The 11,647-nt window shown below is 40.9% G+C and overlaps 1 protein-coding gene across 1 annotated transcript in view; it reads right to left on the reverse strand.

Moving 5' to 3' along the window:
• The window catches only part of GYG1 (glycogenin 1), a 38,393-nt gene extending 26,814 nt beyond the window's left edge, over nucleotides 1-11,579 (reverse strand). Inside the window, exons 1-4 of the mRNA XM_015567610.1 lie at nucleotides 11,462-11,579; nucleotides 9,853-9,988; nucleotides 7,254-7,428; nucleotides 6,833-6,995 (exon numbers count right to left, since the gene is read on the reverse strand). Coding sequence (XP_015423096.1) covers nucleotides 6,833-6,995; nucleotides 7,254-7,428; nucleotides 9,853-9,988; nucleotides 11,462-11,498 — 511 coding nt within the window. The 5' untranslated portion in view covers nucleotides 11,499-11,579. The remainder of the gene's footprint in view (nucleotides 1-6,832; nucleotides 6,996-7,253; nucleotides 7,429-9,852; nucleotides 9,989-11,461) is intronic.
• Between the last annotated feature and the right edge of the window lie 68 nt (nucleotides 11,580-11,647).

An 11,647-nucleotide genomic window follows, 5' to 3' on the forward strand; every position in this document is an offset into this window, starting at 1 on the left:
TAAAAGAATAGAAAGGGAGGAAGGAATATAGGCATAAAGAATAAAATGGCAACAAACAAGTACCTATCAATAATAAGCTTAAATGTAAATGGATTAAATGCTCCAATCAAAAGTATGACCCATATATATGCTGTCTACAAGAGAACCACCTTAGAACAAAGGACTCACACAGACTGAAAGTGAAAGTATGGGGTGGGGGGGTTTTCAGGCTAATGGAAGTGAAAAAAAAAGCAATACTTATATCTGACAAAATAGACCTGAAAGTGAAGGCCATAAAAAGAAATAAGGAAGGCCACTTCATAATATTAAAAGGATTGACTAAACAAAAGGCTGTGACTCTGGTAAGCACATATGCACCCAATACAGGAGCATCCAAATATATATAAAAAAACTTCTCGAGGATATCAAGGGAGAGATCAGCAGCAATACAATCATACCCCATGGACATAACTGGATAAATCTTCTAGACAATAAAACAACAAGAACAGCAATCCTAAATGACATTCTAGAACAGATGGAAATAACTGACGCCTTCAAAACATTCCACACCAAAGCTACAGAATACACATTCTTCTCAAGTGCACATGGGACATTTTCAAAGATAGACCACATGTTAGGACACAAGCTAAGACTCTACAAATACAAGAAGACTGAAATCATACCAAGCTTTTTCTCAGATCACAATGGCATGAAATTAGAAATCAGTACAATAAAAATGCTCAAAAACAATCAACCATATGGAGGCTATAGTATGTTATTAAACAATGAACGGGTTACCAAAGAGATCAAAGAAGAAATAAAAAACATCCTGAAAACAAATGAAAATAAAAACACAACAATCTCAAAGCTATGGGACACAGGGAAAGTAGTCCTGAGATGGAAGTTCATAGCACTACAGGCCTACATCAAGAAATAAAAAAAAATTTTAGTAAGTTATCTAACATTACAACTTAGAAAATTAGAAAGAGAACAAGAAAAAAAGGCCGTCTACAGTAAGTAGAAAGAAAAAAATAACAAAAATCAGAATGTATATAAATGAAACAGAGACAAAAAGAAACAAACAAAATCCCAAAAGATCAATAAAACCAAGAGCTGGTTCTTCAAAAGAATAAATAAGATTGATGAACCTCTAGCCAGATTCATCAAGAAAAAAAAAAGAGGACCCAAATAAACAAAATGAGAAATGAAAGAGGGGAAGTAACAACTGACACCACAGAAATACAAAGGATTGAAAAAAAAAAATACTATGAACGACTTTATTCCAACAAACATCAAATTGCATTAAGGCTGCTTTCTTCAAATTAAGCATCAAGTGCATCACTTTCATCACACCTGAGTGTGTGGAGCCAGAACTGCTGATTAGTACCTATGATATCATGGCCTCTTCCCTCTCACTGCTAACAGGTCCTGAAGTTAACCTATCTTGTCACATTTTATAAAATGTTAGTTTACAGCTATTTCACAACAGATATTGTTCAACTTTCAGGAAATGTGTAACTTCAGTTGTGAAGTAAATGGCAAGACAGTTTGCAAATACAAACACCAGTATAGGAACTTAAGATACTTCACTATGGGAAGTTAGGTGCCAGCCAGTCATGAATCAGGTATGTAGTCACTGGCTCTAAATTCTAATACTTTAGTTTTTGGGAGGAAAGTCAAGGTACCTAGCACAATTTGCCATTTTTTAGGATTATTCTCTTGGCCAGCACTGGTGATTGGGGGTAATGATGTGTAATTGAGGACTAGAAGTGATTGGAAGCTTGACAGCTACATTCTTTCCCATTAGAAGAGCTGTGAAAGCAGCTGCAAATGCTCAGTCATCAGCAGCCTTGTCAGTGGACACCAGGCCCCATCACTTTTTGTTGAATGTATGCAAAAAATTAAGCAAGACTTGCAAAATATTCAGACTGAGATATAGTCATGTGTAAACCAGTTTTCTTTAATACCAGTCTAAAAATTAGGGGGTTTAAGCCCCCTGTTCAGGAAAACAGGGGGAGAGAAAGGGGGTGGGCAGATACCTGTGCATGTTAGAAAATGTATGGTACAGTGAAAAGTCTGAAACTGTTCATCTCACCTGTGGCATAACACACAAAATTGGGCACTGTATGGAAAACCTGAGGCACAGCAAGGTTACTGCCATTAAACAGGATGTAGCTCACAAAGAAATATTCTATTAATATTAAGCATAAGTCCAATAAGTCATTATGTCACACAGGTATGGATTCCATAAGATAGTACAGTAGTACCTCCTTATCTGCAGGGGATACATTCCAAGACCCCCAGTGGATGCCTGAAACTGCAAATAGTACCAAACCCTATATACTGTTTTTTTCCTATACATATATACATGCATACGTACATGTACACTTTATGGCTTCTCTCTGGCATTTCTGAATTGCCAGTCTCACTACTCTTGCACTTTGGGGCCATTACTAAATAAAATAAGGGTTACTTGAATACAAGCACAGCAACACCCAGACAATCTGATAACCAAGATGGCTAACAGGTAGGAAGCATATACAATGTGGAGATGCTGGAGAAAGGGATGACTCAGGATGGACCAGAACAGTATGAGATTCCATCATGCTACACAGAATGGCATGCAATTTACAACTTATAAATTGTTTCTTTCTTGAATTTTCCATGTTTAGTATTTTTGGACCACGGTTGACCACAGATAACAAACCACAAAAGCAAAACTGTGGAAAAGCGGGGACTACTGCAAACCCCTCCAGATAGGAGCAGGCTCCCACAACACGAGTGAACATTCTCTGATAAGTAAAGCTTATCAACACATTCAGTGAAAACAACCTTGCAGTTAGGAGCTCCTATTAATTTAAACAACATATTGAGAATAACTATATGTTCCATCTGCATTGTTAAATTTTCAACTGTCAATTAAGCAGTTTTATTGAGAGAAAATTCAACCCTTCACCACCAAGAGCTAATGCGTGGAACACCATCAGAAAGGCCAGTTTCTGAAACACTGCAGCTGAGAAGGAAGCATGCTGCAGGCACAGGAAACCTCTCAGCGGGTTCAGATTCTGGTTGCAAAAGCAGAAAGTACTATCTAGTTGAACACTGTTTACAGGTCCCTGCTTCTTAATAAATTCACCTACCCTTCTAGCATCTCTATTTTTTTTTTTACAACTACTGCAATATAGTTTTTAACCTTTTATTTTTGTTTGTTTCTTAGGTTAATTTTATAATTTATTTTAATTCTATAGAAAAAAGGACTTTCATAGGGCAACCCGGGAACACTGTTCATGCTATTCTTCTTGCAGCACAAAGTATAAGAAAATATACTAGAACTCCTTCCAATGTACTTTTTTATTTGTTTAATTAAATCTTTATTGTTGGAAGTATTACACATGTTCCTTTTTCCCCATTGACCTCTTCCAGCCCGCCCCTGTCCCCCACCCTATTGTCTGTGTCCCTGGGTTATGCATATATGCATACAAGTTCTTTGGTTGATCACAAGTCTGCTCCTTTCAAAGTCACTGCCCTGCCATTGCCACTGTTTGCCAGAGGGGCCTGGGTAAAATGGGAGTGCCATATTTAATTTTTTAAGGAAACTCCATACCGTGTTCCATAATGGCTTGCATCAGCATGCATTCCCACCAGCAGTGGACTACAATTCCCTTTTCTCCACATCCTCACCAGCACTTGTCATTTACTGATGGTAGTCATTCTGACAGGTGTAAGGTGATACCTCATTGTCATTTTGATCAGCATCTCTCTGATGATCAGTGCTTTTGAGCATTTTTCATGTCTCTTGGCCCTCTCTTTGTCCAGCCCTTACGCCCTCTGCACTTCCTACCAGTCTCTACGCATCTCCACTTTCCATCCTTGGTTATCAGGGTTCTCTCCAACTATTCTTGAGTCAATTTTTCAGGGTGGTTTTTCTCTATTTTAGTTGTATTTCCAGTTTGGTCCTGGGAGAGTGTCAGTGTAGCTTCCACGTACTCCTCTGCCATATATATATATATATTTGATTTTTTACAGAGAGGAAGGGAGGATAGAGAGTTAGAAACATCGATGAGAAAGAAACATCGATCAGCTGCCTCCTGCACACTCCTTACTGGGGATGTGCCCGCAACCAAGGTACATGCCCTTGACCAGAATCTAACCTGGGATCCTTGAGTCCGCAGGCTGATGCTCCATCCACTGAGCCAAACCGGTTAGGGCTCCTCTGCCATTTTTAAGCCCCCTTCCAATTTACTCTTGGCCTGATTCTAAATCCAGAGTTCTTTCCACCAGGAAAGCAAACCCTATACTGATAGAAAGAAGTCTGGACTTGGGTCCTAACACTGGGCCCAAATTTAGATCTATTTTTGTTTCTAGCACCTCTTGATTTTATTTATTTATTTTTAAAATATATTTTTATTGATTTTAGAAAGGAAGGGAGAGGGGGAGAGAGGGAGAAACATCAATGATGAGAGAGTATCATTGATCAGCTGCTTCCTGCATGCTCTCCTGGGGATCAAACCCGCAATCCAGGATGTGCCCTGAGACTTGAACTGTGACCTCCTGGTTCATAGGTCAACATTCAACCACTGAGCTACCCTGGCCAGGGGAGCACCTCTTGATTTTAGAATAACTTAGATAATCCAGGTTGGTCTCCACCAGTTAATTAGTTTACATTCTAAAACAGTCACCATGGCACACTACTGTCTGGTATCCAAACTCTTCTTTCCCAACACCACCATCTCATGCTCTTTCACATTAGAATGGAATTCTCTTTACACTCTTATAATCATGTGGATTTCAGGCCACTGGGTCTACTTTAGAATGTGAATCACTTACTGGAATTGAGAATTCACACTGAATTTCTGACAGGATTACATTATTTCCTTCAAATTTGATGAGAGGAGGTAAAGAAAGCTACACTCTTGCAGGAAGGTTAAGACAAATAGTGGACTTCTGCTAAAAGTACTCTCACCTTCCTTTTATGCAAAGGCAACTTTTAGTAAAAGCAGTAGAAATAAGGAATACATGTTTTGAATTCAAATATTAATACAGCTTTCAGTCCTTATATGAAAGGGAAACAGTAGGAGCTAAAAAAATAAGTCAGTAAAGTGAAGAAGTTATACTTGGCCCTGCCTACAATGAGCACTCAATATATTATTTCTTACTCGAGACTGATTAATGTCAGATGCTGCCATTTATTACAGTCCAGACAGCTCTACTCAGTGTCCTGGAGCATGTAATGTCCTGGACAGAGCAGTTTCTCAGCCTCAGCATTACTGACATTTTAGGTAGAAAACACTCTGCTGTGCACTGTCCTGTATGTTGTAGGATATTCAGCAGCACACCTAACCTCCACTCACTAAATGTCAGTGGCATCTTCCCCACTCAGCTGCAACAACTAAAAATGTCTCCAGACGTTGCCAAATCACCCTAGGCTGAGAACGACTGGCACAGAGTATAAACTAACCAAATAGTGAAATAAGATTAAGACTTAAACTTCCTTAGTCTTTTCAATAACATTTCAAATAGCTGCATATTCCAAATCCTCAAATGACTAAACAGAATTCAATTTCAGTGAACAGCAACATCAAAAAACCAATTTCAGTGTTATGTATAACTTAAAATGTTTTCATTTTCAATCTCTTAACTTCAGACAAACTTTTCGATTTAATTTTTTAATTAGGAAGTCTAATTTTGAGATTTTGATTTTTAGATTTATAACTAGTTAATGGAAATGAATCCCATCTGCACTGAAGCCAGAACCTTATATGCATGAGGAAAGCTGTTTCTGCTAGTTCAAAAGATCTACTCAATGAAAATCTCAAGTCCGCTCTAAGAGGGGAGTGAGGAGGAAAAAGCCCCTTAGGGCCTGGTCTGCTGCAGAGCTCAGGCTCTGGCCCAGCCCTGCACTCCTGGCCTGGGCTTTTGCCACAATGTCAAATATCTGACAGTGAGTCACTGCTGAGAGGGCTTCTCCTGAGGCATGTCTTTCTTCCTGGATACATGGGGTCTTTCCTTTATTCAAAAGGTTCATCAACATTAATTTTTAAAAAGCTGCTTTTGCATTTAACTACTAGTTTTGTCTTATTATGTATGGTTTTATTGTTTAAAAAAACACAGCTTTTTATTTCAGAGACTGTCCTGAAATAGAAGCATACCTACTAATTCATTTGATCAAAATTCTCCAGAGAATGTGAGACCCTAAATAACAAGTAGTCAGAACCTTTCTATGTATATATACCCCTACAGATACACTTATCATTATGGAAAATGGATGCTGACGTCACCAGTGATCACTCTTCAGCCTTACAGATGCCATTCTATCTGATGCAAAGCCTTACAGAGAATGAGAATATGGAGACAAAGATTATTCATGTAAACAGCCTATCTTATTTTTTAATGTCTCCTAAGAGGATAGAGCCAAATTATTAGGTTTACTCCTCCAATTTCCATGGAGACAACACTTGGTCCTATTAGGTCTTGCATGTAAGTTTACACGGGTTTAAAAATAGTTGTTCAAGTTTTCTATTTGCCTCATAGTCTTTTGAATTCTTGAATAATCATGATTCATTTATCATACTCTAATTTACTAGTAGACATAGGAAAACCAATAAAGGTAAAATTATAAACTGCCTGTCCTAGGTCAGGATACTCTTATATACCTATAGAAAAAAGATGCAGGTGCACACACAACACACTACTACTTCCAAAGTGCACTACATAAAAAGCTTGCTACACTTCATGTAATGCTGTGTTCCAGGCACAAGGAACCACAACAACAATATCCCTGAGAAGAGCACTTTCTAGAATTTACTAATAGCTGATCAGATAAAGAGATAACATGATAAAAAGATGTACATACCATCAAAACTACCTTGCTCGGAAGCAACACGCAGCAGCTGGCTGTATGTTTCCACTGAGGGCTGATACACAAAAACTCCAGAATTGAAACAGTCAGGCCACCCGGGGTCTGGAGCCGCCGACAATTCTTCTCTCTCAAAAAGATCATCAATATTTGCTAGGACCTGATTCAAAGAGGGGGAGGGACAGCATTACAAAAATGTTCTTAAGCTCTCTGTAAGCCATCCAATACAAAAGACGCAATCTGTTGCTGGTCTTAACTGTTCAGATGACAGTTGTAAGGCAGCCTGGGCCTGCTTTTCTTCATCACCTGACACTTGTTTGAATCTGAACTTTATTGTCAAGTCTTGGCAGCGTTCTGCTAATGCCTAACCAATCCCAGCTACCATATACATCCTTTTAGCCGTCAAAGCCACACTCACCAGAGTATCTGCATCCATGAACACACATTTTGAATACTGTGTAAGTGACCAGCAGTGGAGCTTAGTTAAGGTAACACCCAATTCAGGCCTCTTCATTAAGGTCAGATGAGCAGAATCGCCACTGTCCAAAACATCTACCATGATTACTTCATCGAAGACTGTCTCTAAAACTTTCCTGTCAAAATAAAATTCAAAAACAGTGCTTAGCATCTTTTCAGAACAAGTGACATCTACCATAAGACTGCATTTTTATTAGCCTATCCATGCATTAGTAGGGCAAGTTATTACTTTGGCATAGCACAATCTCTTAAATATGTCCTCATTTACTTCAGGACAAATTATGTTATTTTGCATGTGCAATTAACTTCACTAAAATAATAACTGCTTATAGTGAGTATGAAGCACTTGTCTTAAGACACTCTTATAGAAGTTTCTTATTTTTTATTGTACTACCAAACACTAGGCAAATTGCGGCAACAGCTGTGAAAGTGACTCACATGTGGTAAGAATGCATCTTGGTATTTACACTATCTTATTAGAACTGATTCTTTCCGGTTATCACATATTTTTACAAATGATGCTGAGTGAAGTACATATAATGTCTGCAATGAAGCCTGTAACTAATCACTTTTGCTAAAGAAGTTAACAGAGAATGCCTAAACTTGTCTCAAAAGGAGCTATTTTTTAAAAATATATTTTATTGATTTTTTACAGAGAGGAATAGAGAGTTAGAAACATCGATGAGAGAGGGAAACATAGATCAGCTGCCTCCTGCACACTCCCTACTGGGAATGTACATGCCCTTGACCGGAATCGATCCTGGGACCCGTGAGTCTGCAGGCTGATGCTCTGCCAAACCGGTTAGGGCAAAAGAAGCTATTTTTAAGAATAGAATGTAACCAGCATTTATGATGTGCTTAGCACTCCTAGCATAAAGAGAGACTCACTTCCATTTGTGAAGTACAACACTTCTCCATGTCCCCAATTAAAGATTTATTTTAGGAAGCAATCTGAAAGTGGTGAGGGGAGTATACTTAGTAAGACACTAAACTCAACCTAAGTTAAAACATGATACAGATCATAACTGAGAGTTTTTAATATCAGACATGCACAACAACTGGTGCTGTATTATCTGTCTCCAGAGCTGTCCAAGAATATGTTCTAATTCGCACAATAAACTTGACCTTATTGAAAAGAAATGGTCAATGGTACCATTTACCACAGTAAAGGTGTGGTGGTGGAGTGGGGGGAGGTGGGGATACTAAGACTACAACTATCCTCTTATATACATCCCCATAAATAAACTACAAATTAGGATATACACATTAGGAGTTAATTTTTTTGTTGTTGTTGTTAACTGATTTTTAGAGAGAGAGGGGGAGATAGAGAAAGATCAATGTGACAGAGAAAAATCAATTAGTTGTCTCCCGTACACGCCCAGACTGGGGATCAAACCCACAACCTAGGTATGTGCCCTGACTAGGATTGGAACCCGCAACCTTTTGGTGTATGGGACAATGCTCCAACCAACCGAGTCACCAGGCCAGGGCTAGGAGATAAACTTTCTTGCATTTTCCTAAAGTACCCTTTAGAACAGCGGTTCTCAACCTGTTGGTCACAACCCCTTTGGTGGTCAAATGACCCTTTCACAGGGGGTCGCCTAAGACCATCCTGAATATCAGATGTTTACATTACGATTCTAAACTGTAGCAACATTACAGTTATGAAGTAGCAACGAAAATAATTTTAGGGTTGGGTCACAACATGAGGAACTGTATTTAAAGGGCCAGAAGGTTGAGAACAACTGCTTTAGAAACAAGGTTGCTTGTGTACATGCATGTATGTAGATATATATGTATAGATGTATGTTCTCCTTTTCAGAGGTCCTTAGCATGTGCTCACATATTTTGAAAAAAGTCACAAAAAGATGCTTTCAATTTCTAAGAGGGATCAAAGAATGCCAAAATAAACACAATACAGAGTAGCTAGTGTGCCCAGATATTTTTAAAGTTAGTATTAGGAAGTAGGTAGTTCACTCAGATACTTCAAAATTTAATTCCAACAAATCAAAGTGAATAACCGAAACAACAAGCAGCTGTGCCCTTCGGGCTGCTCTCCTAGCACAATCCCACATTCAGAAAGTCCTTTGGCAAATATACCAATTTATTAATCTGTAAATAAAGATCTTTAGGATACAAATGTCAATGACAGTGGAGAAAACTGCTATTTTCTTTGAAAGTCACCTGAGGTTTCCCTGGTTTGAAACAGGAAACCAAACAGCCCCTACTGCATTTTGGTAAAGGAGTGCATGTGAAGTGTGACTATATGAAGGGAATGCCTGTATGGAAACCCACATCCTGAGGACTTACTTGTTAAGGGGGAGTCAATCTACTCCTCACGTCACAGAAGGGAGCTTTGATAGAATATCTCCCGTAAACTAGACAGAGGTTTCATACCCTGAAATCCTTCACTCAGCAACTCGAATCTTTCTCCTCCAGGTGCTCAAGCCCTGTAAAGGGTATGGCCTCAGTGCCCACTGATGCCAGCAATAGGAGAGGGATGTCAAAGTGCCACCACAGACAGGCAGCGCAGTGCTCACCTCATTGAGTCCGAGACCTGCGGAGTAGCGAGCACCGCCAGCCTCCTGGTGGTCCTGTGCTGTTTCAGAGACAAGGCCAGCACCAGAGCTCCTTTGGTGTAGGAATCATTTGTGGTCAGTGTAACAAAGGCCTGATCTTAATACAAAGAGGGAAAAAACAACACTCATTACAACCTTCTACCTTGAAAAAGCCACCCCAGGACCCATTGCAGCCAATAATTTGGCAAAAATCAGTTCCTTTCTCAATCTGTCCTAATTTAGAATCCAAACAAGCTAAATCCTCAGACTAGCTTAACACTCAGAGGCAATTAACAGGTGGTGGTGAAGCTATTCAATTTTTGTTTCTCCTGGGAGGTACCACAGACAGTATTTTCAGCCAAGCATAAATCCAACTAACAACTCCAATTGAGAGTTGAGAGCTGACAGTGTCTGAAAGCAGAGGCCGTATTCTTCATTCTGGTGCTTACATTTCTGCCAGGCCCTGGGCTTTTTATAGTTTTCTCAACCTGGAGCAAAGGCCTCCCACCACCCCTCAAGAGTCACTTTGAGTGTCTGCTCAAATGTCAGCTCCTCAAAGAGGCCTTGCCTCCTAAATGCTTCTGACTAAACAGTGGCCAATGGCTGTTAAATGGACTTAAGAATCACCACAAGCTCATAAAGGTTCCTTGTTTTCCTTGGAGAAGCAAGCAGTATGTACTCCCTACCCTGCACTCTGCTCCCCCAACATATTCATTCTCATGCTCTCGCTCACACACACAACTGTCTCCAATAATCATCTAATTGCGGGGACCGAAGGCAAACAGGATTATTGTTCCTGCTCCACAAACCCCACCTTGCCAAGACCACCATCCCGCCTTAGGATTTCCCCAGTCCTTCCCTGGGGTGATTCTGGGGCATACTGTTTCTGAGGGGATTTTAACGACAGCAAGTTGGTGGGCACCCAAGTGTGCAGGATACTTAAGATCAAGCTCTGGCAGGGGTCATTTGGGGTCACTGTTGCCCAAACAGGGAGCTGGGACATTTTGTCACAAAGCCACTCTGTCTTAGGTTTCTTCATTCTCCCTTTGCCCATTTTCCAATGTGGAGGCAGGAGGCAGTGGAAATTCCACTGAGGGCTGAGAGGAAAGTGCATCGCCAGCCTCTGACCTGAGGGCCATCTTCACACAGTGTTGGGCTCTCTTCCAGGAAAGCCCACTATTCAGTTCTTGAAAGACTGGTGTTCCCCACCCCTGGAGGGTCCCAGCGTCCCGCCGGTGACACCTGTCCCTTGTCATGCCCATCGCCCTCTGTACTTGGTCGTCCAACCCATCCATCATAATAAGGAAACGTTTCGGCCTGCCCCAAAGGCACTGAACGTGGGGCACCATGAGAGATGTTTTCACTCAAAAGCGGTGCAGATTCCAGGGGATCGGGAAGAAAAGTTTAATAAAGGGGAGTAGGACTCAAGGGCTTCGGGAAACAAGGTGTGGATGGTTTCCAGGATGGAGCACGGGGCAGGACAAACGCAGAGGAGCGTGGGCTCGAGCAGCAGCCCTGGCGAACATTGCCAAGGGACAGGAAAGGCCAAGGACGGCGGTGGGAGCTCCCCCTTCCCACAGACCCGTCGCACCTGCAGTCTCTCCGCAGTTTACTGCTCTGAGTAACATCCCCCGCCATCAGCCTCCAAACGGAGGACCAGTGACCTCCGCCCCGGGGCGGCCTCGCCCGGCGGCCCGGACAGCCAGCAAGTGGGCCGGCGCCCTCCCGCTGCTCGGCTCCGGCCTCCCGAAACCCGGCCCCAAAGGCCTAAAAATAG

This window comes from Myotis davidii, unplaced genomic scaffold (genome assembly GCF_000327345.1).
Source record: "Myotis davidii unplaced genomic scaffold, ASM32734v1 scaffold1404, whole genome shotgun sequence".
NCBI lineage: Eukaryota > Metazoa > Chordata > Mammalia > Chiroptera > Vespertilionidae > Myotis > Myotis davidii.